Below are 21,193 nucleotides of genomic sequence, written 5' to 3'. Positions count from 1 at the left end.
AATTAGACAACCCATGGTATTCAATATAATACATTTTACTGCTCTAAAACACTCATATTTCTGTAGACTAATGTCTCACGAGTACAACAGTACCCCTCAAGTACAGGTCTTATGGTGATTTGGAAAGTTACAGGGTCAAACATAAGATTTGCCAATTTCTGTTGCTGCCTTTGAGACGGTATGGTAGCCCAGAAATGAAAATTAACTCCACCATGACATACCATTTGCAAATGTAGACAACCCAGGGTATTCAAAATGGGTTATTTTCATTCTTTTGTATTAGCCACTAAGTCACAAATGCTGGTCAAAGTTAGCATTTTTATTAGATTTTTTAAAGACAAAAACTGCACTTTTACTGGCTATATCATCGTCGTGATAAGTTTTACTTTTTAAAACACTCATATTTGTGTTCAGCAACGTCTCCCGAGTATAACAATACCCTGCCACGTAAAGGTTTTATGGTGTTTTGAAGAAGTTACAGGGTTAAATATAGGGATTGCCAATTAAATTCTCTGGACTGTCTGCCTGGGTCGCCAGGCAGGTCCCTCATTATAATATATATATATATATATATATATATAATACGTGTGTGTGTATACACACACACACACATAATACGTGTGTATATAATACGTGTGCTTGTGCTTATACATATATATATATGTGTGTATATGTAATCACTTCAGTGGCTGCTCTCCGGAGACTTAAAACTTCAATATTTTATTTCAAACGGCTTAAAAATATGACCAACGTTTCAGTCATCATTCAGGACTTTCTTCAGGATCAAACAAACAATAATTTTTTGTTTGACCCTGAAGAAAGTCCTGAATGAGGACTGAAACATTGGTCATATTTTTAAACCGTTTGAAATAAAATATTGAAGTTTTAAGTCTGGAGAGCAGCCACTCACATGATTACTTATGGGCTTGGAGCTCAGGCTATTTTTGCACCCGGCATTGGAAAAATTTAAGCAAGAGTGCACTAACCTTTTATATATATATATACACACACACACACACTTTTATTTCCTATATATGTATAGTATATTATAAATTAATTAAACCATTTTACAATATATTATACATATATAATGTTTATATATGATTTCATAATAAGTGTATTTTGAGATATTATTATTGCCATTTAAATAGCGCCATCAGATTCCGTAGCGCTTTACAATATTATAAGAGGGGGGATTTAAATATAAATAAGACAATTACAAGGATATATACACTGAACAAAATGATAAACGCAACACTTTTGTTTTTGTCCCCATTTTCATGAGCTGAACTCAAAGATCTAAGACTTTTTCTATGTACACAAGGCCTGTTTCTCTCAAATTTTGTTCATAAATCTGACTAAATCTGTGTTAGTGAGCACTTCTGTAACGGCTATCCAGTTAGTAAGAGGGTATCAGCCGTCGGAGACGTCCTTTTTCCCGGCAAGTCGCTGTGTAGTAGTGGAGTTGCTTATTCCCATTTACTGGATCCAAGTAAAGAGTCAGGCAGAGCTCTTAAAAGAGCCAGGTGATTATGCTGTAAATCCCCTTTCAAGAACGAGACAAGGCTAAGTTTTGAAGGGTCAAGAAGAACTGAATTTTAATGGCATACACTCTCCTTTTATGTGATGCTGCCCATGCAAGGGAGACACCTACATAATTAACACAGTAACCAATAAAATATAAGGTACAACCCACACATCTCCTCCCCTCAGATAAACCTTTTTTTGTAATTCTTTATTTTCTCGTGCAATTGGTTACAAACACGCCTGCAGCGCCACGATAGCAGCTGCTGGCAATTCCGGGTCAAACTTTGACATAGTTAAACAGTTGCACATTTTATAATTATAAGGTATAACAGGCTAACAGTAGTTAAATCAGCTATGAAGAAAAAAAAAAAGAAAAAAGAGGTACACATGTTGGAGCAGAGTATTGGTAATAGCAGTAGAGTGACTGGTGTGTGCTTATTTAGTGACATGTTATGTTTTACAGTAGTAACTAGTTAACATGTGAATGAATTGTGGTGTCACAAAGTTATGTCTGTATGATGTGAGTAGGGGGCAATAGGCGTAATGCCCATTATGTTGTTAGGCTAGCCCATACTGGATAGGTTGCCCTGTTTTCAGGCAAAGGTGTCGTTCTCTGGTTGGCTTAGTTGGTCTGTTCGATGGGACTGGAGGGTAGGGCTAGGAGGTGTTGGCCTGGCCCCATTGTCACGTTGCTTCTGGGGTATTATGGGCTAATTGTGTGGCTCGCTCGCGAGGTCTAGACCCCGGTGCCCTCAGATAAACCTTTAACATAATTAACAAAGATACATTTTCCCCCCAGTTTTGGATGTACCCCAAATATCTGGGGTACATTCATAAATCCTAATAGCCCTAATCTGGGGGAGCAACATATTTAAACATCATCCAGTTCGGGTAACAGGTTCGGGAGTTATGGAACTTTAAAGTTTTGACCGACCGCACAGGCACAATAGCCGAAAACAGTTCCATAAGTTTTGGCCCTGCGGTCGGTCCTTGTTCGTGGGTTAAAAAGTCCCAAAAGGCTTGCCATCCGTGAGTATCTTGACGTTCGCCAGAATCCCCATATGCTACTTAGTCTTTTTACCGAACAGCAGGGCGTTTGGTAGTTTTGGCACGGATTTCTGGTACTATGGAGGTCTCAGCGGTGTTCGCCTACTCGAGTGTCCGATTTTAGTTCCGGAGACTCAACGGCAAAACACCGCTGTTCGGGAGTTAAGATGGCCGTGGCCACGTGTAAAAGTCCAGAAATGGCGGCCACCCAGGGACTTAAACAAAGCGTTCGTGTGTTTCCCATGAAGACTGGATTCGCCGATCAGGTAAATTAGGTTAATTACAACATATTTAGGTAGCAGGGTGGTCCGGTGTTCGGTAGTTTGTATTCGTATGATGAATGCTGTGTCCATGCCGTCTGGGTCTCACAATTGAGTGAATGCTTTAAAAGTCCCGAACTACTTTATAGAAAAATCCCCACGAAAGCAGGTAAGAACCTTCAATTTGTATCCAGCTTGATGTCCTTTACTGAATAATGCCTAGGGCAGCACAAAACCAGGATACACCACTGCCCCAGGCAATGGACGACACTCAGTCCTGGGAGCTCTAGTCCTTACAAGGACTTTCCCTGTTGAATCGTTCACACTGGAACATGCTGGAGTAGTGATTAACCCTTTCCCCTGCCAGTAACCAGACGACACATAGTTCTGGGAGTACGAGCTGGAATGTTTTAATCTGGCCAGATGGTCTGCTTTTATACAATTTCAGACACAGTTGAGCACGCCTATGATACTCCCACACAAACAAGATCATCTCTCTCCTGGATCTGAGAGGGGAATAGTTACCAGTCCCAAACTCCCCCCCTCTGCCTGAGAAATAATTGAATCAGGAACTGAACAAACTCAATTATCTCCAGACACAAAAACCCCACAAGTCACAGACATCCCAAAAATACCTTTAAAATACAAAAAAACAACATAAAAGTTACATCCCCTGATAGCCCCGATCTGGGTGACCAACATATTCAAAAATCACCAAGATCGGTTCAGGGGTTCGGGAAACATAGAAACATAGAAAACATAGAATGTGACGGCAGATAAGAACCATTCAGCCCATCTAGTCTGCCCAGTTTTCTAAATACTTTCATTAGTCCCTGGCCTTATCTTATAGTTAGGATAGCCTTATGCCTATCCCACGCATGCTTAAACTCCTTTACTGTGTTAACCTCTACCACTTCAGCTGGAAGGCTATTCCATGCATCCACTACCCTCTCAGCCTTAGGGGTGTGTGAGCTGTGCAGCCGCACAGGGCGCCATGGAGCAGAGGGCGCCATGTGGCCGACACAGCTTACACATGGCCGGCAGGGATTTAAAAAAAAATAATAAAAATTTGCGGAGGGGGCGGAGCTTCCCGTGCCGCGCTGGTGGAGCTTCCTGTGCCGCAGGGGCGGAACTAAAAGTGCCGGATAACTGCTGCAGGGGAAGCAGGAAGGAGTCCCTGCTTCCCCAACAAACAGTCTCCAGGAGCTGCACTGCCTCCACAATGAACAGAGGTAACTATGTGTGTATGACTGTCTGTGTGTATGACTGTCTGCCTGTGTCTTTGTCTGTGTGTGTGTATGACTGTCTGCCTGTGTGTGTATGACTGCCTGTGTGTGTGTGACTTTCTGTCTGTGTGTCTGTGTGTGACTGTCTGCCTGTGTGTGTGTGTGTGTATGTGACTCTCTGCCTGTGTGTGTGTGACTGTCTGCCTGTGTGTGTGTGTGTGTGTGTGACTGTCTGCCTGTGTGTGTGTGTGTGTGTGTGACTGTCTGCCTGCATGTCTGTGTGTGTGGCTGTCTGCCTGTGTGTGTGTCTGTGTGTGTGTGTGTCTGCCTGTGTGTGTGAGACTGTCTGCGTGCGTGTGTGACTGCATGTAAGTATGTGTGTGTAAGACTGTATGTGTGGCTTTGTGTGTGTAAAACTGTATGTGGGGCTGTCTGCCTGTAATTGTGTGTGAGTGTGTTTATCTACCTGTAACTGTGTATGTGTGTTACTGCCTGTACCGGTGGGTTTCTGCCTGATCCTGTGTATGTGACTATCTGTCTGTGACTATGTGCATGTGGTGGATTTGACAGTGTATATGTATAACTGTGTGCATTTGACTGTGGGACTGTGTGCACATAACCCTCCACAAATATTCACCTGCATTCACACACAGGCCTAAATGCATGTTTTTATCTGAATTAAATAACCATCACACACAGCCAATAAACCCAACACATATATCACATACAACCAATACACACACATCACACACTGTTAATACACCCATAACAAATATCACACACAGCCAACACATAGCATATATATCACACACAGTCATCACACCCATCACATACACAGACACCACAAACATTACATCATACACGGATGACGGAGGGAGGGGGAGGGGGCGCTGTGAAGATTTTTCACACAGGGCACCTAAAGGCCTAAGGCCGGCCCTGTATGTATATATCTCAAAGTACACTTATAATGAAATCATATATATGCATTATATATTTATAATATATTATAAAATGCTTTAATTATTTTATAATATACTATACATATATAATATATTTATTTCATTATTTATTTATTTTTATTACTTTTAGCAGCCTGGAGGACTGCCCGACAGCTCAGGCAGTCCCTCTGCAGGCAGCTCCATAGACTCCTATCGCGCCCTGGAGGGCCGAGACTGCTGCGGGGGACTGCTGGGCTCTCGGGACAGTCCCCCCCGCCGGTCCAGTTAGGTCCAGGGGGCCAGGACGGCTGGGAGTACTACGCTGATAAAAAAGAGTAATATGGGTCCAAAATAGGGACTGTCCCTCCTACATAGGGACACTTGGCAGGTATGCTCAATGTAATGTGATAGGACTCATTGTTTGGCTGGCTGTATGATGGCAATAAACACTGGGATTATAAACTGAACTAATCCAGTCTTGCAGCCTGATGGCCACGCCCCTTTTTATGTAACATAAGCAGACTGACAGCCGCAGGCAGTTCACGTGACCGCACTCGGCCTATCCTCAGTGGCCATTCTGGCGGGGTGTTGGAGATTGGGGAATTTGAGCTCTGATTGGCCGCCCTTTGGCACGCGGGGCTCTCAATGTGAGTGACGTCACGCAGCTCCTATTTAATCGGAAGACCCTCACGTGACCCGGTGCAGTCAGTGGAAGTCGAGCTCAGCGCAGTCATGGTGAAGGCGGTCTGTGTAATGAAGGGGACCGGAGAGGTGCAAGGCGTGGTGCACTTCCACCAAGAGGCAAGTAGCACGAGCTGGAAGGGGACAGGATGCCGTTATACTGCACCCGGGACCCTAACCTTACAGCTGGCTCTAGGAATATGCTGTGTCATGGCGGCCTGGCATCATCCTGTGTGTGTGAGGGCATGGGGCTGGCTGCGTGTGTGTGAGGGCATGGGGCTGGCTGCGTGTGTGTGAGGGCATGGGGCTGGCTGCGTGTGTGTGAGGGCATGGGGCTGGCTGCGTGTGTGTGAGGGCATGGGGCTGGCTGCGTGTGTGTGAGGACATGGGGCTGGCTGCGTGTGTGTGAGGGCATGGGGCTGGCTGCGTGTGTGTGAGGGCATGGGGCTGGCTGCGTGTGTGTGAGGGCATGGGGCTGGCTGCGTGTGTGTGAGGGCATGGGGCTGGCTGCGTGTGTGTGTGAGGGCATGGGGCTGGCTGCGTGTGTGTGAGGGCATGGGGCTGGCTGCGTGTGTGTGTGAGGGCATGGGGCTGGCTGCGTGTGTGTGTGTGAGGGCATGGGGCTGGCTGCGTGTGTGTGTGAGGGCATGGGGCTGGCTGCGTGTGTGTGTGAGGGCATGGGGCTGGCTGCGTGTGTGAGGGCATGGGGCTGGCTGCGTGTGTGAGGGCATGGGGCTGGCTGCGTGTGTGAGGGCATGGGGCTGGCTGCGTGTGTGTGAGGGCATGGGGCTGGCTGCGTGTGTGTGTGAGGGCATGGGGCTGGCTGCGTGTGTGTGTGAGGGCATGGGGCTGGCTGCGTGTGTGTGTGAGGGCATGGGGCTGGCTGCGTGTGTGTGTGAGGGCATGGGGCTGGCTGCGTGTGTGTGTGAGGGCATGGGGCTGGCTGCGTGTGTGTGTGAGGGCATGGGGCTGGCTGCGTGTGTGTGTGAGGGCATGGGGCTGGCTGCGTGTGTGTGAGGGCATGGGGCTGGCTGCGTGTGTGTGAGGGCATGGGGCTGGCTGCGTGTGTGTGAGGGCATGGGGCTGGCTGCGTGTGTGTGAGGGCATGGGGCTGGCTGCGTGTGTGTGAGGGCATGGGGCTGGCTGCGTGTGTGTGAGGGCGGGGGGGCTGGCTGCGTGTGTGTGAGGGCGGGGGGGCTGGCTGGCTGCGTGTGTGTGAGGGCGGGGGGGCTGGCTGGCTGCGTGTGTGTGAGGGCGGGGGGGCTGGCTGGCTGCGTGTGTGTGAGGGCGGGGGGGCTGGCTGGCTGCGTGTGTGTGAGGGCGGGGGGGGCTGGCTGGCTGCGTGTGTGTGAGGGCGGGGGGGCTGGCTGCGTGTGTGTGAGGGCGGGGGGGCTGGCTGGCTGCGTGTGTGTGAGGGCGGGGGGGCTGGCTGGCTGCGTGTGTGTGAGGGCGGGGGGGGCTGGCTGGCTGCGTGTGTGTGAGGGCGGGGGGGCTGGCTGGCTGCGTGTGTGTGAGGGCGGGGGGGCTGGCTGGCTGCGTGTGTGTGAGGGCGGGGGGGCTGGCTGGCTGCGTGTGTGTGGGGGGGCAGGCAGCGTGTGTGTGGGGGGGGCAGGCAGCGCGCGTGTGTGGGGGGGGCAGGCAGAGCGCGTGTGTGGGGGGGCAGGCAGAGCGCGTGTGTGTGGGGGGGCAGGCAGCGCGTGTGTGTGGGGGGGGCAGGCAGCGCGCGTGTGTGTGTGGGGGGGCAGGCAGCGCGCGTGTGTGTGGGGGGGCAGGCAGCGCGCGTGTGTGTGGGGGGGCAGGCAGCGCGCGTGTGTGTGTGGGGGGGCAGGCAGCGCGCGCGTGTGTGTGTGGGGGGGGCAGGCAGCGCGCGTGTGTGTGTGGGGGGGCAGGCAGCGCGCGTGTGTGTGGGGGGGCAGGCAGCGCGCGTGTGTGTGTGGGGGGGCAGGCAGCGCGCGCGTGTGTGTGGGGGGGCAGGCAGCGCGCGTGTGTGTGTGGGGGGGCAGGCAGCGCGCGTGTGTGTGTGGGGGGGCAGGCAGCGCGCGCGCGTGTGTGTGTGTGGGGGGGCAGGCAGCGCGCGCGTGTGTGTGTGTGGGGGGGCAGGCAGCGCGCGCGCGTGTGTGTGTGGGGGGGCAGGCAGCGCGAGCGTGTGTGTGTGGGGGGCAGGCAGCGCGCGTGTGTGTGTGGGGGGCAGGCAGCGCGCGTGTGTGTGGGGGCAGGCAGCGCGTGTGTGTGTGAGGGGGGGCATGGGGCTGGCAGCGTGTGAGGGGGGGGCATGGGGCTGGCAGCTGTCAATTTCGGTTAGCATTGTGTTCTGTTGTGATAATTCAGTCCTGTGTAGCAGGTTTAGTGATGTTTTGATAGTAAGGCAACAGATATCACGTGATGGTCCTTTCACCTAATCCTGACGTAGGTCCAGAGTACAGTAAGCTAACCTTTGAGGCCCCAGCATGTAGCTCTAGTCATGCTGATTAATCAAATAGTTGCAACTCTGCAGTCGGACACAGACCTGGTAGGCAGGGATCTCAGGTAGCCTTAGTAATTTGTTACTGATTATTACGGAGTATGCCAGTATAATGAGGTTTGCCTGTTGCTGAAGTTGGCTTTGTATTTAAGCCGTTTTCTTATGTAAAGGCTGAAGTTGGCTTCCTATTTGCCAAGCTTCTTTTTCATATTTACCAAAAAAATAAGTAAAACCCAAAATACCAATATGCACCCAGTGTATGTGTACGTAATATAATTGGCCTTTCAGAAGTGTGATTATCTCCAAAGTGTATAAAATTCCTCTAAAATCCGTGCATAGACTATAAAAAACAAAAAACCCCATGGTGTATTTAGTAAAAAATAAAGGTGAAAGGATGCAAGACGAAATCACACTTGCATGACTAAGGGCCATACCTAACTCTGCATAGGTAGCTCCAAGGTGCCAGTTTTTTTATATCAAGCAAAGGGACAACGGTAGATGGGGGGGGGGAAAAAAAAGTAATTTATTTATTTTCCTTTTAAAAAAGATATTCATTCAGAATCCAAATTAATAGTGTACAGTGCCAAAGTATTCATTTTGAATACCCATATACTCTTAATTTTACTTATTCCAGATTTATTTTTATTTTAATATGTAAAAAATAAATAGCCCTATATTCGAATAGGGATGGGTCACCCCATGTCTTTCTGTAGAATGGCCTGAAACACAATCCTCTGGATATTTCCCACATGTTGTAAAACGTCTAGTGGTCATTCCTATATACACGGGAGGCCACACTAGCACCAGGGGAGGTATGACATTGGTGGAAAGGCAGGTAAGGACCTTGTTAATTTTTATATTCTTTATTTGTAGAACAAGACTTACAATTTTCTTACAAGCCATTGAAGTGCCTCTATAGGCTCAGTATGACATCCATTAGATATAAACATTGCATGTGAAAATGGTCTTGACCACTGCCCCTAGGACATTTCATTTGACATGAAGTGGCCTGAGTGACTTTAGTGGACGTTTAAACAGTCTCTTTAGTAGCACTCAAATGCCTGTTTAAAGTGTAAGCTTACTTGCCCCATCAATGCAAAACTTCAGACTCCTATGCTAACAATTCTGCTTGCTGTTTTTAGCTAAAAAGGAAAATGAGACAGAAAATTGTATTCTTATAAACCTCTACACACTTACTAACCCTTAATAGGGCACACACAGGGTGGGCTCAATCACTGCAACATGGCTGTGTAATATAGAGGCAATAGATTAATTACATGTAGACCTTTTTCATTCCATGTGTTAAGCTTGCCCTTTATGTTGGTCTGCCTTACTTTACTTTCATTTATCATTTTACAAACTTAGCATTTGTATTTTGTGGTATACTTTATTAACTATATTATTTGTAGTCTTTAAATTTTCTTGAGCTGTACATCCACTTTTTCTTTTTCAAGCTAAATAAAATTGTTAGTGACCAGACAACTTGTACACCATGTATCTATACGCACCACTGCTGTTTGCCTGGTTGTGATTACATTTTTAAAGGGACACTATAGTCACCAGAACATCTACAAGTTATTGTATTTGTTCTGGTGAGTAAAATCTTTCCCTTCAGGCTTTTTGCAGTAAACACTGTTTTTGCAGAGAAAATGCAGTGTTTACAGCAACTCATCCGATGGCTCCTAGAGATACTTCCTGGGGCAGTGCTGCACAGTGTGACTGATATTCAGTGTCTCCACCCTCTGCATGGAGACACTAAACTTCATAGAGATTCATGGATTCAATATATCTCTATGAGGAGATGCTGATTGGCCAGGGCTTTGCTTGGCTTGTGCTGGCTCTGCCTCCTTGACTGTCTCAACCAATCCAATGCTTTTCTTAGTTGAAAGCATTGTGATTGACTGACATCAGAATCGGTGATCTAGGCATACTAGCTACATCAGGGAATAAAAGTAAAATTAATTCTATATTTAGGTGGGGGGGGGGGGGGGGCAGAGGGGTAGAGGGTGTTTTTAACACAATGGGGTCAGTAATACATGTTTCTGTTCCTGATTCTATAGTGTTTAAGTTTATTTGTTTGCAGTGTGGTCTTGGCTTGGGGAAAGCACCATAGCTCAGATCATGTTGAGACCATTGTCCTGTAAATGGATCAGGTGGTCTTCAACAAAGTGACATTACTCTGCTTTAAAACTGCTGGCACAACCACCAGAATATCTGTTCTATAAAGTGTGCTTTTCTGAAGCTATCTTCCTCCTCAAACTTCTTAACAGTTCTGTACTGAAAAGGTAAATGTGTGTTCTTCATGATATTTTACTGTGCTTTTTTTTTTTTTTGCCTGTAGGGTGATGGACTAGTTACAGTTACGGGGACTATTACAGGATTGACTGATGGAAAACATGGCTTCCATATACACGCTTATGGCGATAACACGAATGGTAAGAGCCTAGTTTTTGGAGAAGGGTGTCTGCTAGACTGTTACCATAGCAGCCACAGCACCTGTGGGAGGTCTCTTCTGCTCTCCCTTAGAAATGAATTATTTTGCCATACTCTATGAGGAATTAACTGCGAGAAAAAAATATTTTTAACAGGTTTTTCTCCCAATCTGTACAATGTATAGATACAATTTAATTTTTTTTTTAAAGCGCAAAAGTAGTTGGTTCCTTTATGCAAGCATCTTCTGTGCAAAAAAATAATTTATTGCAAATGCCAAAAAGATATGTGTTCACAAACCAATGTCCATTTAGTGCAAATAAAGATATTGGCAGAATTAAAGGAAAACTCCAGTGCCAGGAAAACAATCTGTTTTCCTGGCACTGCAGGTCCCCTCACCCTCTAACCTCCCAATCCCCGGTAGCTGAAGGGGTGAAAACACCTTCAGGTCACTTACCTGAGACCCTGCTGATGTCCCTCAGCCGTGGTTTCTGCTCGCCGCTGCTCCTCCCAGTGATTACGTCAGCCGGTGGGCGAGACTGATCCCGCCCGCCGGCTGAGGAAACCTAATGCGTATGCGCAGCAATGCAGTGCATGCGCATTAGAGCTCTCCATAGGAAAGCATTTAAAATGCTTTTCAATGCTTTCCTATGGGGAATGGAGCAATGCTGGAGAGGTCCTCAGTGTGAGGACGTCCAGCGACGCTCTAGCACAGGTTTTATGGGCTATAGAGCAGGAAGTGCCCTTTAGTGGCTGTCTAGTAGACAGCCACTAGAGGTGGAGGTAACCCTGCAAGGTAATTATTGCAGTTTATAAAAAAACTGCAATAATTACACTTGCAGGGTTAAGGGTAGTGGGAGTTGGCACCCAGACCACTCCAATGGGCAGAAGTGGTCTGGGTGTCTACAGTGTCCCTTTAAACTTCCCTGTATAGGGTGAAGCTTCAAGGGTTACCCCATAGACTTCATCTTGGATTCCATAGAATATGTATATAAAAGAAATTGGGGAGTATCTGCTAAATCAATAGAAAGCAAACCATTGCATATAACTGTGGATGAAGTGCCAAAATATTGCAATCCCAAATGGCCACTCACTTTCAATGAAGTAATGAAGCCTTGTATATGGTTCCCTTTAGGGGTTGAATATTCTGGATCTATTCAAATCACCATATATGTAGGCTGGGGAACATGTGCTCAAGAAAATAAAATTCTAATGCAAATCAGTGTAGTAATGGTCTTTATCCACAGTTTTATGCTATGTTGTTTTGCTTTCTATTTCTTTTGATTTAGCAGATCCTCCCCAATTTTTTTTTTGTATACAAAAAATATCTGTAACTTGAATCTAGGTATCTGGTAATTTTGTTATTACCGGTACTCTTCTTAAATGTGTGATCACTGCATGCCGTTTGTCTTACAGCACACAAATAGATAGATGGCTCAGGTGCCCAAGGAATCTTCTATGTCAGGTTTTGGTAACCTGTGGCACGTGTGGTGCCTCAGAATGGCATAAGAGCCTTCTAGACACAAATGGGTCAGTTCGAGAGCAGATGGTGAGTGCAAGGGAGCCTGTAGTCTGCACTTCCAGCGTGTGTAGGCACACCACTAACCCTGCCTTGTGTTCCAATGCTTCTTGGAGAGTCAGTGTCGCAGCACGAACAAAGCTCTCTGGAAAAGCACCAGAACAGAGACAAAGGGATGAATGGTCTGCACCCACAAAAGGTGCAGTCCATGATCTGCAACCACTTGCCACGAGAAAAAGGTAGATTAAAGGAAGGTTTGAGATTCTTAGACAGAACAAAGCCACTGATTTCTCACTAGGTGGAAGATTCTTCACTTTATTACACATTATCATCCTGGAAAGAGGGAGGAGGTATAAAAGTGTTTACTTGGTTTAAATGCATAAATATTGTTTTAATTTAAGTGATTTAAAACAAAAAACCTGCAAATGCTTCCCCCTCCACCATATTTCTTTATCACTGGTATTTATTAAGTGCCAACAGATTCTGCAGCGCTGTACAATTAGTGGAGTACTTGCAATATACACAAATACAAAAGGTAGAGAGGGACCTGCCCATAAGCTGAGGTATAGCCATTTAAGCTCTTTTATACAAAGTGCTAAGCTAGATAGCCCGTGAGCTTACAATCTAAAGGACACAGTGGGGATTTGAGACCAGAGGTAGCAGGGGAAATTTGGAGGTGATGGCTAAAAGAGTTAACAGAGAGAAGCAGCTATTAGTAAAATATATAAAGGGAATGCAGGGGTAATTGAGTAAGAATCTCAAAAAGCTGGAGTAGCATGCAATATATTTAGGGGGAACCTGTGTGGGTGGGTAGTGCTGAGGAAAAATGCAGAGCTGGAGTTTTGTTGGTTCTGTGAGTGTGGGATGAGGCCTGAGGAACAGAGCTGGAGATGGAACAGTTCTATGAAGGCATTTACAGCCAGGAGAAGCATAGGAAAGTGGGTAGTATAGAGTAGCCATGTGTTGTATACAATTGAAAAGTTGAGCAACCTGATTCTATCTCCCACTAATATTAACATGAAATATTGGTCAGAAACATCAAATGACTAATAAATACTGCATGCACAGAAAATTAAAGTGGCAAACTACAGGTATAAATCGTAACAATTTTATAGTAACACATGATAATATGGTGACAATGCAAGAATAAATGAGATGAAGTATTTTCCAAGATTGTCACATACCCTCACAACATCAGAGAGCCATGCATACAAATACCACAGATAGCACAGAACTCACCTACAAGTACTACAAGCCAACTACATACACATTTAACATACAGCATGCACGCCACATGAACACATAGCACTACAAACAATTCACATATACCCAAAGGCAGCTTCCATCACACACTCCTTACTACTCACAACACAACAGATGGCCCCCGTCACAGATAATACACTTATCAAACAGCCTCTATTCTCACAGGACTACAGACAGCCCACACATACAATAGGTTGCCCACATTCATACATTTGTGTTTTTTTTTTTTTTAATCCTGTTTTTTCCTTTTGAATGACTGTACTAAATAAATATTCTATTGATTTTTGCTTTGAGAATTAGAAATAAAATGTTGTCTTAAACAGTACTTGTCTTATTTCCATTTTTCAGGCTGTATTAGTGCTGGCCCACACTTCAACCCAGGAAATAAAACTCATGGGGCCCCTGAAGATACAGTGAGGTATGTGGTTACTTTCTGCTCATACTTTAACACGTAGACTTTCCATCCATGCTGGATAACCTCTCGCCAGATTTCTCATTAAGAAACCTTTTAGGACAAATTGCACTCCTGCTTGTGTCTAGCCAATCATGCATAGCTCTAAATCATCTGAGCTCCTTTTTTATTCCCTTATGAAATCTCTGCAGGCACGTTGGTGATCTTGGCAATATAACTTCTGCAAATGGTGAAGCAAAATTTGAGTTTACGGATAGTGTGATTTCTCTTCATGGCGACCACGACATTATTGGGCGTACTGTTGTGGTATGATTTTTTTTAAAATTTAAACTTTGATTTCTCATAAATGTACCTGTGAATTGTCGCTCTGCAAGCGTTTTTTTTTTTTTTTTTTTTACTAAAATGTGAATTTTAAGCTTGATGAGCAAACATGGCAGTCTCACAATTTTTTACCTAAAATTAGAATTTCGAGTTTAAATTCCTGACCATAAAAACACAACTGTTACTGCTTTAGGAGATAACATGTCGGCATGTTAAAACACTGCAGGATGTCTTGGGATGTGATGGTAGTGTAGTTACAGAAATAAGTGTTCGGAATACAAACTTTTATTTCTAACACTATAGTGACCCTGTCCCTAGTTTAAATATAGATCCTAAAATATTAAAGGTACTCACCTTATTATAGTGCTAAAGCGCCCTCTGCTGCTCACCTCACTGCCTCCCACAATGTCATTGAGGCATTGCCTCCTCTGTGGTGGTCCAATCCGATGTTCCTCATAGAGTATGTGGGGTCCTGATCCATATGCTTGGCATTTGCTGTGCATTTCAAATTTACCAACAGAAGCATTGTATTCAATGTTTTCCTATTATCCGCATTATGTGACTGTTTAACTCCGTGAGGGCAGTGGAAAGACCTCTAATGTACTGATTTAAAAGGACAGGGCCACTGCAACCCAAACAATCTTATTGAGATGAATCTGTCACTTACTACTCAAAGTGCTTGCATGCCTTCCCCTCCTCCCTCTGCTCCTTCCAAGAAACTCTAAAATAAAAAAATAAAAAACCTTTTAAAATAAGATTTGACTTGCTTAAATCCAGCGCCAGACGAAGGTCCCAGTTCTGTACAACATGCAGCTGTCTGGCGTTCGGGAGCCATGCTGAATTCCAATCAAAGGTGTGCTCTGAGCTTGCAAAGGATGGGAAGGCGAGCCTCTGCCAGCACTTTTGACAACCAACATAAAATATGCACAGAACTGACATTGGGTAGCATGGAACAGCGTTGTGTGACGATGGTGTAACTGGCACCTGGATGAAAACCCTGCACATCCAGACACTTGCCACCATGACCACTTCAAAAATCAAAATTATCATGGTGGTTGGAGTAACACTTTTAATTACGACATTTTTTGAGAGCCTAGTTTTACTAGAATAGAATTGGATAGCCTGCTTAGTAGGGCACATGACTATGGATCACCAGACTGGATAGTAAAACATACAAGGACCAAGTAAGTGGAGGGCATGGTAACAATGTGCAATGTCAATCAGCAGTGGCCAAGGCCAGTAAGGTATTGTCATGCATGAAAAAGGGCATTCATTCTCGGGACGAGAATATCATTTTGCCTATCTATAAATCACTGGTAAGACCACATTGAATATGCTGTGCAATTTTGGGCACCTGTTCTAAAGGATATTATGGCACTAGAAAAAGTGCAGATGCGGCCTACAAAATTAATAAAAGGAATGGAACATATCAGCTATGAAGAAAGGTTAACAAATTTAAACCTATTTAGTTTAGAAAAATGTCGCCTGAGAAGGGATATATTCGGGGCCAATACAAACCATTGTGTGGAAATCTATTCACAAACCGGACTTTACATAGGACACGAGGCCATGCGTTTAGACTGGAAGAAAGATTTCGTCTAAGGCAAAGGAAAGTTTTTTTTTATACTGTAAGAACAATCAGGATGTGGAATTCTCTGCCTGAAGAAGTGGTTTTATCAGAGTCATACAGATGTTCAAACAGCTACTAGATGCATACTTGCAAAAACAGAATATTCAAGGATATAATCTTTCAATGTAAGGTAATAACCGCTTGATCCAAGGATAAATCTGACTGCCATTCTGGGGTCAAGAAGGAATTTTTTTCCTAGCTTGTTGCAAAATTGTGCTTCAAACTTTTTATTTTTTTTTTTTTTTTTTATTTTTTTTTCTTTTGGATCAACAGCAAAAATCAAATGTGAGGAAGGCTGAACTTGATGGACGCAGGTCTCTTTTCAGCTATGTAACTTGGGTCACAGTAGTGGCCTGTATTTTTAGACTGTAAGCTCATTGGTTAAGGAAGTACTTTATATTTGGCATTTGCAATGCTTTTATATAAATCGCAAGCAGGATCACCCTGTATTATTTGGTCTATGCTGTCTCCTCAGTTGCACAGTGCTACAGAACATGTTGGCAACTTCTAAATACAAACCGTAAACCAGAGAATGAACTTTACATGCATTCTGCAAATTGCCAGAGCTGAATTTTTAGTCCAATAAGGAAATTCTTTATTTTCTAACGGTTTTCATTCTTTTCCCATTAGGTCCATGAGAAGGAAGATGACCTGGGCAAAGGTGGGAATGATGAGAGCCTGGTGACTGGCAACGCCGGTGGCCGCTTGGCATGTGGTGTAATCGGACGTGCTCAGTAACATGGCTGTATGAGAAAGCTCTTGGTTTTGTGGCCTGACATACATAGTTCAGATTAACTGCAGTAAATGTTAAAATTCTATATATTTCCTGTTCAATTTACTATCCATCTGTAAGACTGCTGGAAAAGCAGTGTGACCATCCACTATACAGAAACGAATAACTTTATATAAAAAGTATATATAACTTTTCCGTCTTGTGATGTCATTCAATAAAAGTTCACCTTGGTCACCTATGTGCGGTGCAACATGAAACATTCCTATTTGCCCTGAAATATTGCATTCTCAAATATCTAGCTTCTGATGTTAACAGTCTGCATGTACTGTATTGGTTTCTCTCAATGACCATACAGTTTGGCCAAATAAAGTTTAGCCTGGTAGGAATTTGTTACACATGCCATCTATATCCTTATTGGGTAGAAAAATGTTCTCTGGGTCCTACACCCTTCCTACTGGTACGAAACAGAACTCTGTAAGGACAGTTATGGAAGGCTATTCACAATTTTAATTCTCTAGTCAAACCGTACCCCTGTTAAAACATTCAAATTCTCTTTAAACGAAAACACATCCATGGGAAAAAAATTAAATCCAAAACAAACTGGCTGAAACCATACTCTAACTTCTTTTCATCAGCATAAGCATGTGTCCCACCAGAGCTTTTTGGCAAGAACATTTGGATCTTAAACTTTTGAATACTGATTTAGTGGTTTTGTTTTAATATATTTGTTTCCTGGTTTTAAAATCTTGAACTTTGTTATGGGTTCTGTTTAAATAATTTTATATACTAATTTTGGTGTATTGAAAAGCCGCATTGTACCATTCTAAACTAGTCCCTACTCCTGCATTGGAATTTTGAGTGTCCAAATACAGTCTGTAGAAGAATCTATTTTAAACACAACTGACCTTGCCTCAAAGGGGAAACTGTCTTTCAGAGCGTTTGATCCCGTTATGGTTCCAGATACAATCCTTGCTTGCTACATTGGTTAATTCAGGCTGGCTTTGAAGATGAGGGGGAAATGCACACACTGGCACGATTTGATTCTAACATATTGCAACAACTTGCTTTGCTGATCTAGTGTGCACCAGATTTAAGAGCATCACAGATTTATTAAGGTTTTCTAAGAGGGCTGACTTAAACTCACTTGTTTGGGCAGGGGTTGTCAAATATGCAAATCCAACAGTCTGAGATAATCACACTATAATAGTTTGCTGTCAGCAAGTGACTTTATAGAGGTTTGAAAGGGATTATTCAGGAACAACTGGAAGTCTTTATTTCTGCTTGTCCTGAAGACACTCAAAGGTTATTTCTAAATTCCAAACAAATCAATAAAGCAAAGGTCTGGTGTCTGAATGCCATACCAGAGCAGTGAGATTTATGTATCATTCATCCAGTTCTATGAATTATCTAATATCCAAGACACACAAGCTTGCCTTGGTTGCATCAGACTTTGATGCATTCCCCCGTGCAATATGGCCTAGCAGCTGCTCCAGTTTTCCCACCGTTCCTTGTGCTGGGGGATCCTGGTCCACATAAGACTCACTATCTCCCTGCTCACTTGCCAAGATGTTTTAGAGACATCACCTCAATCCAGACATTGTAGCCATCCTTGGCCATTGTACTTCAGATGGATGTAAAAGTTAATCCCATTCTCACACATAAGTGTGTTTCATAAGACGTCTATGTAAGGACTATTTTTCCTATGTGTGTTCCAATGGATATTTTTATATTAACACCTGGGGTGCCCAAAAGGTAGATCCAGCAGTTGTAGAACTACAAATCTAACGATGCATGGTATGTTTTTAGAATGACACAGCATCATGGAAGCTGTAGTTTTAGAACATCAGGAGATCTAACTACATAAGTATCTAATTACATACATGTGGCTTTCCTTATTGCATTTGTGCTGTTTCCTGCAAACACTGCTCGGGACTCCCTACTTTTCACATTTCTTTAACACCTAAAACAAAGAAGGGATGACTTTTGTCCTATTTTACGCTTGCCTTTCTTTGCCCAAAGCAACTCCATTTCCTGTGTCAAGGAACTCATATTCAACCTTCTCTTTGACACATTAATGGACATTGGCTTAAGCGCCTGCTTTGGTCAAAGAAAGTAAAGCGTAGGAACAATACAGAGGACAAAGTCCCTATTTTATCTTGGGTTTAAAAATACACTGGAGCAGAAATAAAGAAAAGAACAGATTCTGAGAGGAAACCATGAGAAAGGTAAGTTTGGTGTGACCGTGCCGCTTTAAGATGAATTATTAAAAAAAAACACACCCAAGCCATTATTCCTCTTCCACCAATATTCACAGTATGCAGGAAGGCAGGGTACTGTTTGTCTGGTGCTTGCCAAACCTAGAGTGTCAACATAATAAGATAAAATTCCACGGCTCCATAGCTCACTGGCTGTGAGGTTGTCAGTTTGCCATTCACTGTGTTCCCATGTCTGTGCTCTGTATTCCATTTGTTTTGATTAAAGTAAATGTTTCAAAGTTTTTAACTACGATTGTGAAAGATGCTAAAAGATTTTTTTTCTTAACTTGAGTGGAAACTAAATTTTATTTAGTTCATGTTTATTCAGAATGAAAACATGCTTCAGAACACAAAGCTAACCTGATGATGTGTACAGGGAGTGCAGAATTATTAGGCAAGTTGTATTTTTGAGGATTAATTTTATTATTGAACAACAACCATGTTCTCAATGAACCCAAAAAACTCATTAATATCAAAGCTGAATATTTTTGGAAGTAGTTTTTAGTTTGTTTTTAGTTATAGCTATTTTAGGGGGATATCTGTGTGTGCAGGTGACTATTACTGTGCATAATTATTAGGCAACTTAACAAAAAACAAATATATACCCATTTCAATTATTTATTTTTACCAGTGAAACCAATATAACATCTCAACATTCACAAATATACATTTCTGACATTCAAAAACAAATCAGTGACCAATATAGCCACCTTTCTTTGCAAGGACACTCAAAAGCCTGCCATCCATGGATTCTGTCAGTGTTTTGATCTGTTCACCATCAACATTGCGTGGAGCAGCAACCACAGCCTCCCAGACACTGTTCAGAGAGGTGTACTGTTTTCCCTCCTTGTAAATCTCACATTTGATGATGGACCACAGGTTCTCAATGGGGTTCAGATCAGGTGAACAAGGAGGCCATGTCATTAGATTTTCTTCTTTTATACCCTTTCTTGCCAGCCACGCTGTGGAGTACTTGGACGCGTGTGATGGAGCACTGTCCTGCATGAAAATCATGTTTTTCTTGAAGGATGCAGACTTCTTCCTGTACCACTGCTTGAAGGTGTCTTCCAGAAACTGGCAGTAGGACTGGGAGTTGAGCTTGACTCCATCCTCAACCCGAAAAGGCCCCACAAGCTCATCTTTGATGATACCAGCCCAAACCAGTACTCCACCTCCACCTTGCTGGTGTCTGAGTCGGACTGGAGCTCTCTGCCCTTTACCAATCCATCCATCTGGCCCATCAAGACTCACTCTCATTTCATCAGTCCATAAAACCTTAGTAAAATCAGTCTTGAGATATTTCTTGGCCCAGTCTTGACGTTTCAGCTTGTGTGTCTTGTTCAGTGGTGGTCGTCTTTCAGCCTTTCTTACCTTGGCCATGTCTCTGAGTATTGCACACCTTGTGCTTTTGGGCACTCCAGTGATGTTGCAGCTCTGAAATATGGCCAAACTGGTGGCAAGTGGCATCTTGGCAGCTGCACACTTGACTTTTCTCAGTTCATGGGCAGTTATTTTGCGCCTTGGTTTCTCCACACGCTTCTTGCGACCCTGTTGACTATTTTGAATGAAACGCTTGATTGTTCGATGATCACGCTTCAGAAGCTTTGCAATTTTAAGAGTGCTGCATCCCTCTGCAAGATATCTCACTATTTTTGACTTTTCTGAGCCTGTCAAGTCCTTCTTTTGACCCATTTTGCCAAAGGAAAGGAAGTTGCCTTATAATTATGTACACCTGATATAGGGTGTTGATGTCATTAGACCACACCCCTTCTCATTACAGAGATGCACATCACCTAATATGCTTAATTGGTAGTAGGCTTTCGAGCCTATACAGCTTGGAGTAAGACAACATGCATAAAGAGGATGATGTGGTCAAAATACTCATTTGCCTAATAATTCTGCACTCCCTGTTTTGGCTATATTAACCCCTTTATGGGGAAGACCTCTGATATATTGTATGGTTTTTCTTTGTTTTTTTTTTTTTTAAACCACGTAACTTGTAAAATGTAAGACCATATTAACAAAGCTCTTGTCTAACAGTTCATATACTAACTCCTTAATGCAGTTTGGATCTTGGCAGTTAATGCTGAATCCAAGGGCAGATTATTTATTTTTTGACATGGTGGTTGCGGGACTGTAACCACAAACCTTTGACTGGACTGTTATTGTCGTGTAGAAATGTCAAGGGGTGATGACGCTTACTGGGCTGCTAGGAGGAAATATAGATTGAGGCATTTAGCTAATCCTTAAAAAAACACTGAACTATTAATAGTGTAATTGCAATTCATGTGTTATAGTGTCTGGAGGTCCCCTGCATCATCTTATAAGGCATTAAACTGTTGACAAGCTTAGCCCCAAACTTCAGAAGTTTGCCCCATTCAATGTGCCCTTTAATTTCTGTGGATTGATGTTTCCTGGTTGAAAGAAGTGAAAAATGTTTATGAATGAATGTTTTTCACTCAGTATTATGAATAGGGAGTAAGTGATAGG

At 43.7% G+C, this 21,193-nt stretch overlaps 1 protein-coding gene across 1 annotated transcript; it reads left to right on the top strand.

The window, feature by feature from the left end:
• Window positions 1–5,679: 5,679 nt before the first annotated feature.
• Window positions 5,680–16,686, top strand: SOD1 (superoxide dismutase 1). The gene is made up of 5 exons (XM_063442908.1): window positions 5,680–5,799; window positions 10,482–10,575; window positions 13,701–13,770; window positions 13,956–14,070; window positions 16,346–16,686. Exons 1-5 carry the CDS (start codon window positions 5,731–5,733, stop codon window positions 16,451–16,453), a joined length of 456 nt encoding a protein of 151 aa, XP_063298978.1. The 5' UTR covers window positions 5,680–5,730; the 3' UTR covers window positions 16,454–16,686.
• The last annotated feature ends 4,507 nt before the right edge of the window (window positions 16,687–21,193 follow it).

The sequence above is a fragment of the Pelobates fuscus genome, chromosome 1 (assembly GCF_036172605.1).
Source record: "Pelobates fuscus isolate aPelFus1 chromosome 1, aPelFus1.pri, whole genome shotgun sequence".
Taxonomy (NCBI): domain Eukaryota; kingdom Metazoa; phylum Chordata; class Amphibia; order Anura; family Pelobatidae; genus Pelobates; species Pelobates fuscus.
This window is presented reverse-complemented; position numbering and strand designations above follow the sequence as displayed.